The following is a 17,147-nucleotide window of genomic DNA, read 5'->3' as shown; positions in this document are numbered from 1 at the left end:
TGCAAAGATTGAATGAAGTGAATAGAAGAACCCTAGCCCTGAACAACTGGCTTAGAATAAGCTGTAAGATTTAACACACTGTCTTTGTGGACAACTGGGACTTCTTCCATGAAAGACTGTGCTTGTTCAGTTGGGATGGCCTGTTCCCCAGTAGATGTCACACCAGGGCACTCTTCGAAAACCTTTCAAAGGTAACACGTATTCATAATAAAAAAAAAACTGTAAGGAGTTTTTCTATAGAAGTGCATTATATTGACCCTATAATCACAAAAAATTAGATTTCCCATTAGAGATGGGTATAAATGCAAGTAACCTAATTGGTATCTCTAGCTGTCTTGCAATTCTGGTGTATCTGTGTCCTTCTGAGACATTAATATGGCTTTACTCCATATCACAAGTTTAACCAGTAAGCAGTAAATTCTAATTTTGTTCAGTCTGTTCATCAAGTAAGAGCTTGTGGGTTGGCAATTACTTTTGGGACCAGTTTAAAATGTAAAAATACCAGCTTTGGTAGTTTTGTGTCTTTTGAGTATGCTGTTATAATTATTTAGAGCAAGAGTTCCCAAACTTTTTTCGGCCGCAGACCCCTTTACCAAAAACTTTTAAAACCGTTGACCCCCTAGTCATTTATTTTACTTACTCAAAATAATCAATTTGTATAGTGCGCGATATTAAATATTTCACTAGATACCAAACTTTTCATTTTAATCACTTGTAATTAATGATTGAAAAAGATAGAAGGACTACGGAATATGGCATTATCTTGTGCAACATTTAATATCGAAACCTGCACTAACGAAAATTAAAGCAAAAAAACTTTTTTTTTTTTCCATTTTTGACATTTATGAAATAAATATGTAAATTCAAAATAAGTACAAATAGTCCAAGCTGTACTGTCTGCATTTCCTTTTTGGTTCAGTCATATTATTATCTGAAGAAATAAAAACTTTTATTAACAAATAATTTCGACAGCCCCTGTGATAAAAAAAAAAAAAGTATGTACTTACTTGAAACAGAAGCTTTTTGTTCAAACTCTAATAAATAAACTGTGTCCTCTGATTTTCTTTTTCGTAGTACTGCTCCTCAATAAATACATTATATTCAAAGTTCAAATCACAAATAAGTACATGTCACATAAAACAAACCAATTTATAGTGTTTTATGAAAGCATGACCGTACAAGAATGATAGATTCTGCTAATATCGAATATCCGTCGTCTCGTCCCACCACAAGGAAGTGTGGACACAGAACGGTTTTTCATGTCCGCACTTGCTTTGATATGTTCGATAAGACAATGCACAGACATGTTTGTGTTACATGTATTTTTATGCATTCTTACGTGTGACTCTTTTACCTTTTCGTTTGCAAGTTTGGTATGTAATGTGTTTTTATCAAAAAGGTGTTTTTTTTATTATTTTACTTCTTAATTAGGTACCTATTGGAATCATGGATATTTTGAAGTAACAAACATATAGTAGTAGTAAAACTATTGAAACTATCGACCCTTAAAAAGTTCAAATCGACCCGGTGGTCGATATTGACCACTTTGGGATTTAGAGTATCACATTCTCTCTTATTTATCATTTATCAACCATCAAAATATAATGCTTCTTTTATGTGTGAAATTTCAGATATATTACTTTTATTAATAACTAGATATGAAACATTCTTAATAGCAGGCAATTTTAATTTTCATGTATATAATTTTTGTGATGCCAAAACAAGACAGTTTATGAATCTTCTTCATTCTTTTGATCAACATGTCACCCAGCTAATACACAAGGGAGGTTACAAGTTAGATCTAGCTATTTCAGATGGATTTAACATTGATATGACATAAATCCTTGACATCAACATATCAGATCATTACTGTATTTTTAATGATGTAATAATTTCTATGAGTAGAACTAAAGAGCTGCATACTGTTAAAAGACATTATCTTGATGACACAACTGTTTCTGTGTTAGATAATCAGAATTTAGTGCTTATTATAATACAACAGACAATGTAAATAGTAGAGTGAAACATTTTAATGCTAGGATGTGGGCAATGGTTGACATAGTAGTACCTGAAAAAAGGTTCACCGACAAAAGCGTGATAGACATATGAGCGCCGACAAAACCGCAACGGACAAATCAGCGCCGACAAACCCGCTAACTGGTTTTCGAGAAATGCATGCCGACAAAATTGCCCTGACAAAATCGCGAGAGAGGCCAAGAGAGTGGGACGCGTACGTGCACATTATGTACACATTATGTGCTAGGTTATAACTGTTATAACTGCTGATGGTATGCCACGAACAAATAACTCAGTCGAGGGTTGGCATAACGCATTGTATACAAAGCGGAATTACCAGCAGTCAGGCAGCCAGCAAGTCTAAATACGCTCAACTTGATAAATTTCAGTCGGGTTTTAGAACAAATCACAGCACAGAAACTGCACTCGTTAAAGTAGTAAATGACTTGCGGGTAAATGCAGACAGAGGCCATTTATCTGTTCTCATCCTCTTAGATCTGAGTGCTGCATTTGTCACCATTGATTATAATATTCTTAGAAATCGCCTTAGTCAATGGGTGGGCCTCTCTGGCAGTGTCTTAAATTAGTTTAAATCCTACCTGACAGGGAGAAAATTCTTTGTTAGTTGTGGTAATTACAAATCAAAGAGACACATGATATCCGATATGGTGTTCCACAAGGCTCTATCCTGGGTCCACTGCTCTTCTCAATCTACATGCTTCTGTTAGGTCAGATTATCTCAGGGCACAACGTCAGTTACCACAGCTATGCTGATGACACACAGCTGTACTTATCAATAGCACCTAATGACTCCGACTCTCTCGATTCACTAACATAATGTCTGACTTGTATCTCAGAATTGATGAATAGTAACATTCTCAAGTTAAATAAAGAGAAAATTGAAATCTTAGTGATTGGCAATAATGGATACAATGAGGCTATTAGAAATAAACTGGATACATTAGAATTAAAAGTCAAGACGGAGGTAAAAAGCTTAGGGGTAACTGTTGACTGTAATCTGAATTTTAAATCGCATATTAATCAGATCACTAGGACAGCATTTTTTCACCTAAGAAACATAGCAAAACTTAGACCTCTTATATCTTTGAAAGATGCTGAGAAATTAGTTCACGCATTTGTTTTCAGTCGACTAGATTACTGTAACGCACTCCTCTTACCCTTAAAAGACATAAATTGTTTGCAACTAGTGCAGAATGCAGCTGCTAGAATCCTAACTAGGAAAAGCAAATCCGAACACATTTCTCCAGTTTTGATGTCACTACACTGGTTACCTGTGTCATTCAGGATTGACTTTAAAATTCTGCTTATGGTTTATAAAGCCTTAAATAATCTCGCTCCATCTTATATATCGGAATGTCTGACACCTTATATTCCAAATCGTAACCTCAGATCCTCAAATGAGTGTCTCCTTAGAATTCCAAGAACAAAGCTTAAAAGAAGTGGTGAGGCGGCCTTCTGCTGCTATGCACCTAAAATCTGGAATAGCCTGCCAATAGGAATTCGCCAGGCTGATACAGTGGAGCACTTTAAAAAACTGCTAAAAACATATTACTTTAACATGGCCTTTTTATAACTTCAATTTAACTTAATTTAACTTAATCATGATACTCTGTATGTTCAATTCATCATAATAACTATTCATGGTGGCTCTAAAATCTGTATTGACCCCTACTCTCTCTTCTGTTTCTTTTTTCCGGTTTCTTTGTGGTGGTGGCCTGCGCCACCTCCACCTACTCAAAGCTTCATGATGCTCCAACAATGATGGACAGATTAAAAGGCAGAAGTCTACGTGACCATCATCATCATCAAGTCCTTCCGTGAGAACCCTAAATCCAAAGAGGACTGTTTCATTTATGTTAGGTAAAATGCCCAGAGGGGACTGGGCGGTCTCATGGTCTGGAATCCCTGCAGATTTTATTTTTCTCCAGCCGTCTGGAGTTTTTTGTTTTTCTGTCCCCCCTGGCCATTGGACCTTACTCTTATTCTATGTTAATTAATGTTGACTTATTTTGTTGTCTTATTGTGTCTTTTATTTTTCTATTCTTTATTATGTAAAGCACTTTGAGCTACTGTTTGTATGAAAATGTGCTATATAAATAAATGTTGTTGTTGTTGTCAACTATCAAGATGTCTTGCTGCAATTCTTCCTGCAGGGCGTGATCTTAAGGACTATCTGCGTGTCGTGCTGATGGCATGCTGCGAACAAATAACTCAGTCGAGGGTTGGCAGAACGCATTGTATACAAAGCGGAATTACCAGCAGTCAGGCAGCCAGCAAGTCTAAATACACTCAACTATCAAGACGTCTTGCTGCAATTCTTCCTACATATGCAGGGCGTGATCTTAAGGACTATCTGCGTTCTGTGCTGATGGCATGCCGCGTCTCATAATATTGACTTCTAAAATAAACATTATTATATATGCTTTAAACTAATAATTCATATTTAATGAAACTTTCGTGATTTTGTCGGCGCGACTTTGACGTTGCGTTTTAATCTGCGCTATTTTGTCGGCGCTCATATGTCTATCGCGCAAATGTCAGGTCACATGAAAAAGTTTTTAAAAATCTTGGACGATTAAAGTACAGTGGATTAAGCAGTCAGATACTCAAACTATTCTGAAGTAAGGCTTAGCAAAAATGGAGGAAAACTAAATGAACAGTCCACAGTGAAATTCTAAGGGCTCACATATAGTAAGTAAAGACTGTTTGATGTGAACTTTGAATATAATTTAGGGTTTTTGTTTTGGTGAAAAGATCTGTTAGAACTCTTGGTTATGAACTCAGCTAGGCTTTGACACACGTTTATTTTTCTGGTCCCTTTACTTTCCATCAGCTAGTTTTTCAGTGCTGCTTATACATGTAGATTCCTTTCTCAAATGAATGATCCCTCAGCTGACAAGACTGCACGGCCTACCTGTCTACATCAAAAATATTTTTCAAAGCCCAGCCTAAAACATCTACACTTAAACAATTCACTGAATTCATGTTTACCTGTCTGACAAACAATCCAGCAAAGTTAGAGTCTCTAATGTAACTGTCAATGGCGTATTCCAAATGAATCTCATCAGACTTGATTTGGTTCATGTTTAAATCATGGATATGATTAAGTAAAATTAAATAAAAGATTAAAGACAACTTACTTTAAGATTTTTCAGGTCAGGAAAAACAAACTTATTGATGTGTTGCATGTCGAGTAACTAATGCACCTAAGAATATCACTGTACTCCGTACACGTGACAATTAGGACTCTAGAGACATATAAATAACCCGAATGGCTGGTTGACTCGATATTTTCCTGCAGGTATATATTCACATCAACTAGCTCATGTCATGATACTAACAGTGACTATCTTGACTTAGTAAAACTACAAATTTTAGAAAAGGCAAGTAAACAGCTCCACATCTTTATGTCATCATTTAATTATGTAATCTTTTGATTTTTTTCCTCTTCTTCTATGCTAGAAATGCAGCTTTTATTATTGCCTGTCTGCCGATCACTGCTGCCTGCTGCCTTTAAATGTGACTGCACTTTGTTAAACCTGATCCAGCCTTTCCTACTGACCTATTCAATTCGTTCATAATGTAATTTTTCATTTAATACTAAACGTAATTATCTTATCATAAACTTGTCAATTAGGCCTTAGTATTTGTAATACAGTATATATATATTTAAATAAATGAAGATGTTACATAATGACCCTTTTGAACTGCGCAGCAGTACATTTCCAGACGACATCACTCTAATGATGATTCATTGGAGAGTTGGTCACAGCCAAATAGACATGAATGCCCAGCCATATGTTTTCTACGCAAACAGCCTAAAACTACAAGGTGCAAGCCATTTACTGAATCAGTGAAAGCTCTTAAAGGTGTGAAAAAGGATTTCTTACTTTTAGGTTCAGCAATGTCTCTAATCCAAGGCACAATTCAAATGTCTCATTTTCTGCAGATGAAAGAAGAAAAGCTTTTATTACCTTAAGAAATGGTGGAGTAATCACACAGTATGATAGCTTTGCTATTGCATCTCTTTCTTTCAAACCTTTCAACCCATATTTTATTTTTTTCTGTTTATTCTGTGAACATGATTATGCACTATAGCGTTCAGATTTAGGTCATCCTAACTGAAGTGAAGGCACCCTTTGATACTTTGAGAATCTTACTGTCCTCTAAAGTGAACCATTATTGAATAAAAATCTACTCTGGAAAGGGCTTTTATATTATTTACTTAATCAGCTCAAGAATTGGGGTTTTAACACACCCTAAATAATCTGGCATCTGGAAATCCACACTGGCATAAAGCTTTTAGTAGAGAAATTATTCATTTCTAACTGCTTTTAAAAAGCTAATTCATCACCATAATAGCTATAAATATATTAATTTATATATATATATATATATCCTTTGTAATCTTTTAGGTAAATTTATCAGGTAATTAGATATCGATCTAAGCGTTCCTATATAACCACTTTTAGAAGCATATAATTAAATATGTAAAGCTGAATGTGTTTTAAAGTGTTTGTCTGGTGTGCAAATCCACAGTATTAAAGTAACTCAGGCAAATTTTGCACAGATCCACAATTTGTATTGAACAACTGCAGGCTGTGTTTTGTTACAAATTATTTCCCCCTGGACAACTGATTAAGTGCAGTTTATTCTACTCCAGGCTGCCCTGCTTGTGATGTATACCTATTGTGACAGATGGCTAGGTCAGCAATGGAATTACAGGCAGGAAAGGATGGCATAAAGCAAGGTAAGAGTAAGGGTGCATGTGACAGATGTCATAGGAGCTACAGAACAACATAAGGCATTGGTCCCTGCATATGATGTTCTTCCAGGTTTGCTGGAGGGCAGGTTACCCAGGGGTTGATAAGAATGCTTGGTCCTCCTTGCAGAAAGAGAACAAGGCCATGAAAGGCAGAGAGAGGGTTAAGAGTCCTCCAAGACTGACAGAAGGCAATCTGGTCCCTGTTTAAACAGCCCACACTGCACACACTGTATGTCATCTCTGCCAGCACAAGCTTGCCTCCACATCCTAAGGCCTTGCTTGTGCTACCTTTTCCTGCCTTTACTTCCACAATCTCCATGTTAAAAGGACATCCATCACTATGCACAGTGCCTCTAAAAAGTTATCATCCCTTTTATTGTTATATTTAACTAAAACACTTGTTTTTAAGCTATTCCTGTGTAAGTTTGGCTTTATGCTTATAATCTTTGTCTTCTTGGAAAACAAATCTCCCATGGTGCAGATTTCTTGCAGGCTGCTTCAGATTTTGCTCAATTTTGGTCTCACCTTGATTATAAAACCATCAGAATCTTCCATGCGCCTTGTTTTGAACTCTAGTCAAGTAGTGGTATGCATTTTTTTAATAGTTGATTTTTCTTTGCCAGTCGCCTATAGAGCTGTGTCTGGTAATCTACCAGGGAAACAGTTGCTGTCTTCAGAGTCTCTCCAATCTTAGTCACTCTAGCCTGTAACTCCTTCAGAGTTATCATAGGTCTCCTGGTGTCCTATCTCATTAATTGTCTTCTTGCATGATCACTCAGTTTTTGTGGATGCCCTGCTCTAGACAGATTTACAGCTGTACATGATTGATATAATGGGATTCTGAGGAACATTCAGTGACTCGGATATTTTATTGTCTCCATCCCATGCTTTTCAATTGTCTTTATACAAAGCTGCTTAGAGTGTTCTTTTTGTCTTCATTGTGTAGTTCAGGCCATTACAGGGACTCTTCCATTAACCTTCCAAGTAATGTGCATTTATACTGCAATCAATTGAAACCCCTTTAGTACAGACAGATGATCTCCGTTTTATCTAATTATGTAACTTCTAGAAGCAACTGGCTACACCAGTGATGATTTAGGTGTGTCAAATCAAATGCGTTTTATATTTGTAATTTAGACTACTTTGCAGAGATCTGTTTCACTTTCTGTTGATCAGTGTCAAAAAAGCAAAATTAAATCCAACTTGCAAGGGCTGAGTACATTTTATGATGAATAATTTTTAACGTGCTCAAAATGTTTAACTTGTCAACGAAAAGTGACCAACTGTGCGTATATTTAAATTGAAATGAATTGAATACGAGTCTTCTTACCAACGACAAGTGCAGAACACTCGAGTTTTGCTGACCCTATTATGATCTCCAGCTTCTCCACTTGACCCATGAACGTGGTATCGAAAGGAAACCTGTGACATGACTCTTTACTGCTGATCTTCTGCATTTCTGTAAGCCTGCAAGGAGAAAGAGTAAAAGTCAGGCATGTGTCTTGTCGGGTTCTTTGCTACAAAATGGTTCTGTCATAACAACTAACTGATTCTTGTTTATCTGTCAATTCCTGAGAATGAGTTTTAGTAGAAAATGGGTGAAGGATTAGTAGTCTTCCAATAATCAGATGCTTGTTCAATTGCTCAAACAAGTCTTTAAACAAACAACTGTATAAAATGCAGGGATCGCTTAGCTACCAGATAACTGGACTGTTACAGCAGCCTGACTTTTCTAATAGCCTTATCTCATTTAGGAGGTATTTGAAAATGAGCTCAACTAAGAAAAATTGTTTACTCAGCGCATACGAAAAAGAAATGTACCAGAAAGATAATCTACCATCACATTATACTCATTTATTTTATTTGTTTGTTTACGCAATAAAGGTTTTAATTTATCTCTGATTCCCTTTGTAAATAATTCGTAATAATACATTAATCGCTGAATGAGATCATGAAACAGTGGTGACAGGTTGCCTTTATTTTTTTATATGCTTTCAATGAAGCGTGCCGAATAGTGGTAAACAAGGTTTTACTTGCACTCTTAAAAATAATGGTTCTTTAATGGTATTTTGTGGTTCTTTATTGGGTTGTGTGGTTCCTCTTAGCTCTTTTACTTGACCATGCACCATCTCATTTTGGAGCAGGTTCTTGGCATGTGAAGTTGGTTCTTTATGCTTTGAAAAACTTCCTAATATGTAGAAAAAAACCAAAATCTTTAATATATGGTGGGCTGCACTTATTCTGTGTTATTGTACATATGTATTAAAATAATGACCCATTGGTATTTGACAAATCTGTTACCATCTATTTGTGGTTATTAACTGTATGAAGCCTGTTACAGATCTAATACATAAAGGTTCTTTCTGGAACCTTCATGTGATGGGTCTTTTGGGAGCCAAAAACGGTTCTCCAACTGTGTCACCTTTATCTGTAAGAGTGTACGATGGCACAGTGGTTCTGCGTGCTGCCTCATAGCTCTAGGGTTTTGGATTCAAACCCCAGCCCTGCCCCTGTCTATGTAGAATCTGCAGGTTCTCCCAAAATTCCCACATGGTATCACTGGGTATTCTTCTTTTATCTTGCTTTCATAAAATAATCAAGCCCACAAAAGATTCATCTTAAAGAATGCCTTTTTATTAACTTTTTATTTATTGATTGTTTTTGGTATTTGCTTCCTTTAGAGTTAGTGTGTACAAACAATTAGAGTCTATGAATTGTTACAAATGAGAGGTGACCACTCATCTTATCAAGCTCATTCATCAATTGTCAGCCTGACAGCACAGTCTACAACATGTCGATAATTTAATTTTCCACGCTTCCCTTCGACATTGTCATTTAACCTATTTCTATGGCATATTGCAGTAAACACAAGATTAATACCATAATCATAAGGGAACAGAAGCAGAAAATTCTCATTATAGTAACAACAAGCTTTAATGCGTACAGTCATGATGAATTTTTAAAATTCAAATATGGCCTAAGCTTGTAATGTAGGGTAGAATAAGGCATCCTTTCACCTAGAGATGCTGCACAATAACACACAAGTTACAGCTTAGAGATTTATGTTAATGGAAAAGCTAGTGATGAGGAATGAGGTACTTTATTTGTATCGTATTGAGCTTCATGGCTGTCCTGCCGCCAGCTGTATGGCTGTGCTCAGTCGGGTTTAGCATCCATGTGCTTTATCTCCATTCGTAACTATTTTTTCCACTTCTGCCTATTAACAGGGAACAGATGTGATTCCATCACTTACCCAAGACGTCTGAAGCATTCTTGGGACATGACATTCTGTTGGTAGCCTGTGTTAATAGTGGCTTCCACTTCTCTGTCACAGCACTGTAAGGAAAGAAATTAAATCTTTTTCTTCTTAACAAATATTTCAAAGTCATCTGTAAATTTACTTTTCTAAAATGAGTCATCCAGTTTAGAGTCACAATAAGCCAACGTGCATATCCTGGCAGTAATGAATGGAACGCTGGTAACCACGCTGGACAGATGCCAGTCCATCACAGGGCACACTCACAGATATGCCTAATCATACCCTGATGACTACTAAATATATATAGACATATATTTTGAAACATTGGGCTTTTAATGTAAAACACATGTTAGGAGAGCATATGAAATCTTACAGGTTTTTTTGCCTTGAGGCTATTCTTATGCTTTCAGGTGTACAGCATTGTCTTGCTATTTGAATTATTTATCTGGCCCTTTGCTTTTTTTCTCCTTATCTTGTGCTATTTGAAAAACAAAGTAATCTGTTCTGTAGATGACATGCAGCTTTACTTATCCATACAACCTAATGACCCTGAGGCTCTGGGCCCCCTGATCCAATGTCTTACTTGTATTTCTGAATGGTTGAGTAGGTTAACAAGGAAAAACAAGCATTTTGCGTAAAATGGAAATGGGAAAGGTGTTAGAAATAGTCTTGATCCTTTAGCATCAAATGTCAAGGCGGAACTAAAGAATTTTGGAGTAATCATGGACTCTGCCCTAAACATTAACCAGATTACTAGTACTGCTTTTTTCATTTAAGAAACACTGCAAAAGTTAGACCTCTTATTACACTGCAATATGCAAAGGTACTAATTCACTCTTTGATTTTTTGTTGACTAGATTACTGTAATACACTCCTAACTGGACTACCTAAGAAAGACATCAGTCAGTCGCAGTTAGTTCAGAATGTAACAGCAAGAATCCTAACCAGAAAAAAAACTCTAAACACATCTCACCAGTTTTATTAACATCATTACAGTGGTTACCTGTGTCCTTTAGAATTGATTTTAAAATATTATTAAAAGCATATAACTCTATATAAGCTCAATCTTCTTTTATTTGGGGCTCTTGTTCTCTTGCATTCCCTGTTGTAGCCTTAGATCTTCTAATAGTGGTCTGCTTATTATTTCAAGTGGTAAGATGGTCTTCTGCTGTTATGCACCAAAAATCTGGAATACTTTACCAATGGAGATATACCAGGCTAAAACCATGAATCATTTATAAAAAAAAATCCTACTTTTTTAATTTGGCTTTTTCAGATTGCATCATAATTAATAAATAATTCATCCTCTTTGCTTTCATTTCCAGTTTTTCTGTGGTTGCTTTTTCACAACCAAATGTGTGGCTGCCCAGGATGTTGGAGCAAAAGCAGATACTTAAAAAACAATAAGGAAATACTTAATACTTGTTAGGCAGAAGGCCCAGTGATTAATAGGTGGTCTTTTGGCCTAGGAACCCCTGCACATTTTTTTCCAGCATCTCACTCCTTTATTTTTTTTTTTATTAATTTTTCTTTCATCCCTGGCCATCTGCCAATAGCATTAGAACATACCATTAGAGACACTAAGAATTAATCTCATAAAATTTGGACTACTTTTTTATTATATTATATCTACATTATGTAAGAGCAAATTGGTTAATCCTACTAGACTATTTTCATTATGTCATTTATTCATTCTTATTCTTATCTATTTCTAATTTATTTTGCTTTTTATAGCAACTTTTTCTTTGATATTTTGTAAAGCACTTTGAACTACATTCTTTGTATAAAAATGTACTATAGAATAAAAATGTTACTTACACTTATCAGTCTCAAGGCTCGTGTCTTGAGTTGAAGAGCCTATAATTATTGTATTTTTCAAGTACTTTGATATTCTCCTACTAGAAGTCATTACTAGTCCTGTTGTATGATGCCAGCCAATCTCCAGTGTGTCACTGCTTGAAGTTACCTAAGTCTTGACTCAGTCTGTATCTTATCTGACCTCTTTCTCATACAGAAATCAGAAATATTCAAAGAGCAGAGGTACAGGTCAGTCTGATGAATCTTACTCTAATACAGACTTTAGTTTTTTTTTTTTGCTTATGCTATTGCTTTGAAAATGATGTCACCTCAGCAACTTGGTTTTGGCTTTCATGGTATTTTTTTCGTAGTGACCCGGTTATTTATATTAAAGGAATTGGTTCTTAGTTACGTGATCAGACATAGTCATGGTATGTTGTAGAGCTGGGTGATATAGACCAAAAATCATATCTCGATATTTTGTAGCTGAATGGCGATATACGATATATATCTCGATATTTTTTCTTTCTATAAAGTAATAATAAAAAGACAGTTCTGAGTCAAAGCCACATGTCACAAATATCCCACATGTACTTTTATTAACATACACCTGTAGATGTACATGAGAAATGGCTCAGAAATAAACTATAAGCATATATTAAATAATATTGCTCATTGAATAAAATAATATAACTGCCGGAAAACTTCTTTGGGTACTTGAGCAAGACCCTTAACCACAATTGCTTCATCCTGGGTATGACGCTAACCTGCAACCGGCCATCCAACTTGCAAGGAAAACTTGGGGTTGGTGGCAGAGTTGGCACTCCAGCTGTTGTAAAAACCTTCAGGCAGCTCCACATGGCACGCAGCACATGCTCCCCTTCCCTTTCCTGTCTCTTCTCAGCTGGGGCTCGCATTCAGTGTCACAATCCTCAGTCTAACACACGCATGCACATACTCCAACAGGGTTGATAGTTTCTGTAACAAAGTTTCAATTTCATAAGTGGTAGCTGTATAAGCTTAAACATTTCAAATAAATTATCTTGTGGTCAATAGGCATATTTAGCTCTATAAGTGGTTCTATAAAACTTTTTACTTAACTCTTTTAGGGCGAGTGGAAAGCAAAAAAAAAAGCTATGAATGTTGATAAAAACCACTGTTACTTTATAGGTATACCCTCTTTGCTTGGAGAACTGTTAGACTAGTTGACTTGATGTCAGATCCCTGCAAGTGTGCGTGTGTGTGAGTAGCATAGAGTAAACACCGTCTAGAATGGCATCGACATCGGGCGAGAGAGTGAAGCGAATGTGCAAAGCAAAATACTCAATGGATGACATTTTGCATATATTTTATTATTTTGAATTGGTCTCTGACTTGTTGGACTAAGACTTGGCGCAAGTGATCTGGAGATTGAGATCTGAAACAAAAATGAATTACTGACATCAGGTGATCAATCCCCAGCTGATGCGCCCAGCCGCTGCCAGATCTCTAACACACAGCAACAGAACACCGCATGCAGCAACAAATGTTTTATGTTGAATTATGTGAGAGTTTTTTGGAAAAATATTCAGCCCTGGGAGAAATGAGAAAAAATCAGTTATATGATAAACCACTGCTTTAGTAATGTTGCTCCACTTGTCACTTTTTCACTCATAAGGCATAGCACGGGAATATGAGTTTTGTAAAGTGGTTTGTTTTGGGGCAGGAGGCTGGGAAGGCTTCACAGTCTGGGTTGCAGCTTACTACACTTTATGGTGCTGTTGTAAATGGTGGAAAAGATTAGTAGCACTCAAAACTTTTGCCAGGACTTGTTTTCTGCATTCTGTAGAGAATACATTAATCTCCTGCTCATCTGACACTTTAAACTCAAACGATCTCCAAAAGACTGTGCTGTTGTTTTTCTTTTTACCAACCAGCTTTTTTTCTATAGCTTCCTTCGTGTCTTTATCTGTCTCCATCTTGTTGCTGCCTTCAGGTGACGAAGGTGGGAGTTGTGTTCAGAGAGGGAAAGAGGTGGGGCAGGGTGAAGCTGTGTGAGAGACAAATGGGGAGTAGAGAAGGGCAAACTTGCAGTTGTATGAGAATAACTTTAACGCAACATAGACTCGATGTAAATAATATTATCTCATCCCATATCTCGTATGAAAATATATTGATATTTTTTAAAAACTCGATATATCGCCTAGCTTTAGTATGTTGTTCTATTACTCTGTTTCAACCCAAAGTGCAAAATGTATGCTATTCAAGCACTGCATAAATTCTAAAAAGAAAATTAAATCTTTCAAGGAATGCAACCAATAGTTAAGGGCAAGGAGTCTTAGTTGGGTTTCTGTTGTGCATTGGGCCTTGACGTTTGTTTTTGATGTATTTCTTACGGTAGCTTGACCCAAGCCTATTTCTTGACCACATTATGTCTTTCTTCATTTCATGGTCTTATTTGTGGCTACTCATATATTTTAACAGCTCTTCTTTATCCTCGTTTTGTTTGGTATTCACAACAGTGAAAACCTAGAAGTAACTTTACACTAGGGGTTCATGATTTACTGTTATAATTAGAAAACCACAAATGTGGTACATGATAATTCCTTCCAAATTCATACACAGGACAGATGCCAATCATCCCATTTTGGAATTGCGTGAGAAAGATCCTTAGCAAACTGAGTTCTTGGTGTTATTTGACAGCAGTAAGTCAGTCAATGATTTTCTAACCTTCTTAGTCCTGAACAGGGTAATTTTGGCCTTCTTCATCCTATTCTATCTAGCATAGGGCGCAAGTCAGGAACAAACCCTAGACAGGGTGCCAGTCCATCGCAGGGCAAATACACACACACACAGCCAGCCCAACCACACACTAGGGCCAATTTACCTAACCTGCATGTCTTTTTTAACTGTCTGAGGGTACTAGAGCCCCTGGAGGAAACCCATGCAGATACAGGGAGAATATGCAAACCTCTGGTCTTTTTACTTCGAGGCAGCAACATAACCACTGAGTCACCGTGCCACCCCATTTGCTAAGAGCTTGATTCATTGTGTGACCATGCTGCCCGAAAAATGACGGATTTCTAAAAGTTGAAACATGAATATTAAAATCAAAATACAGTGGAACCTCGGTTTACGAGTAACTTGGTTTACGAGTGTTTTGCAAGGCGAGCAAAAATTTTTAATAAATTTTGACTTGATAAACGAGCGATGTCTTGCAATACGAGCAGTATGGATACACTTTGTCTGCTGAGCGTCATGTGAACACAACTGAGCTGATGGTTCTTCTCTCTCTCCTTATCTCGCTCGCTTGCCCAGCACCTCTCTCTCTCCTTATCTTGCTTGCTTGCTCGCCCAGCGCGTCTCTCTGTTTACAGCGTCTCTCTCTCTCTCTCCTTATCTCGCTCGCCCAGCGCTTCTCTCTCTCTCTCCTTATCTCGCTCGCCCAGCGCGTCTCTCTGTTTACTACAGCATTGTGACTGTGTGTGTGCTCTGTGAAGTGCGAGTCCCCATCTTGCTCCCCAAAACACGAAGCTGAGTCTCAGTACTTTAACACTAGTTTTATTCAGCTTGAAACAGCAACAGCGCTGTTATTTATTGCAGCGGGATCTTTATAATGTTCCTTGACCCATTGACGACAGGCGCTTATAGCATGTCTGCGATCTTTTTGGATGCGCTTATACGGCGAACTGCTACAGCGCTGGGAGACTGCGATTGCTTTGGGACGCTCTTCCGCGTGTCTTCCTGTTGGGTGGAATCCCACATGAGTTTAGAAACTCACACCAGCCATGATTCTTTTTAAAGGTAAAGTGCAGGTTAATTTGTACTATGTATTTTACTTTATATTTTGTCTTAATCATTTTTATATGAATAGTTTTGGGTTGTGGAACGAATCATCTGAGTTTCCATTATTTCTTATGGGGAAATTTGCTTTGATATACAAGTGTTTTGGATTTGGATTGCGAGCATGTTTCCGGAACGAATTATGCTCGCAAACCGAGGTTCCACTGTACTTAACTGATTCCTCTCATATCAAAAAAAAAAATTGTAGCATGTGCTGGCTGCCTTCACCAATTGGGCCTTGTATCAAATAAAATACAGACAGAACAAAAGATCTATTTGGTTATGTAATGTAGAACAGTGAAGTAAGTGTGCATGAAATACTGTACAGTACTTCAGAAACATTTGTGAGAGGCAGCTCTGCAGCATTTTTCAAAGATTATTAGATCGATTGTCTAAACCCACTTGAATTTTCAATTACAGTGTAGCAGTGCAGTTGAATCTGTAGTGTACTCTCTTATAACAGCAAGTATACATAAACAGTCAGCCTTTATTTAATTTCCCTCCTACTTCAATGTGGAGCTTTCATTTTGTTTCTTTGAGCTTTCTGCCTAATGATAGTGTCTGAACTCAACTGCTTGGTTTGACTGTGCGATAGGAGGCATCCACTGGGTCACAAGCAGCATCTCATTTTTACAAACTGTCTGGCAGCAATTGAACGGAGTAGTGGGGGCTGACAAGGCCTGTTAACATTGACATTATGGTAATCTAATCCTTTCAGCTTTCTATCGCAGCTTTCTGCCAAGCACAGTTATTAGTACAGCAGGAGGAACTTTTTTTTTTTAAATGTAATTATCCAAGTCTGCTTTCCTCTTAAGAAAAGATTAAACAATGAGAAGATGATCATTGACTATCTGAGGAGCCGGCAGAGCAATTCCAGAGTTGGAAAAGGAATGAATGGGACAATATTTTTGGAAATCGAAACAATTTACAGAGATGATTGAAAAGAGGTTCATAAGAATCAATCTAGTCTCCCAAAACTAATGGAATGACAATTTTATGCTGTCCATACCAGTTTTTGAGTCTTTTGTTTTCTAAAATTTAGATTTGTTTACAATGTAGATACCAGCTGAAGGCTGACCACAATGTGATTGAATATGAGGCTATTTGTAGCTTTTTGATGCACTTTACAGAACGTTCATATTGATTCACTAATTATGTTTTGGTGGACTAACTACATGATACAGTTAAATGGTTACAACACAATGATTGAATTACTCTTCGCCAGTCACTTTTACTTCAGAATTTATCACCAAGATTATTTTTACTCCATAGACTGTCAGTGTGTGAAAATACCAAGACTACAGGATTGCATTCAAATATTTACGCTACAATTTTAACATGAGTGGCAGATTTGCTACCTAGCCCAAAAGATTTTAGTTGGAGGATAGTCTGACATTGACAAGATCAGGACATGGAGATACGTTAAGCCAAAACATCAAAGCTAAGAACAAAACGCAGAAGGAAAAG

General features: G+C 36.9%; 1 protein-coding gene across 1 annotated transcript in view; it reads right to left on the bottom strand.

Annotated features, from left to right (window-relative positions):
• Positions 1-17,147, bottom strand: part of nrip2 (nuclear receptor interacting protein 2) — a 197,554-nt gene that overhangs the window by 6,678 nt on the left and 173,729 nt on the right. Inside the window, exons 3-5 of the mRNA XM_039769525.1 lie at positions 10,056-10,138; positions 8,133-8,269; positions 5,928-5,980 (exon numbers count right to left, since the gene is read on the bottom strand). Coding sequence (XP_039625459.1) covers positions 5,928-5,980; positions 8,133-8,269; positions 10,056-10,138 — 273 coding nt within the window. The remainder of the gene's footprint in view (positions 1-5,927; positions 5,981-8,132; positions 8,270-10,055; positions 10,139-17,147) is intronic.

Source organism: Polypterus senegalus, chromosome 11, assembly GCF_016835505.1.
Source record: "Polypterus senegalus isolate Bchr_013 chromosome 11, ASM1683550v1, whole genome shotgun sequence".
In the NCBI taxonomy this organism is placed as follows: Eukaryota; Metazoa; Chordata; class Cladistia; order Polypteriformes; family Polypteridae; genus Polypterus; species Polypterus senegalus.
The sequence above is the reverse complement of the archived record's forward strand: the minus strand, read 5'-3'. Positions and strand labels throughout refer to the sequence as shown.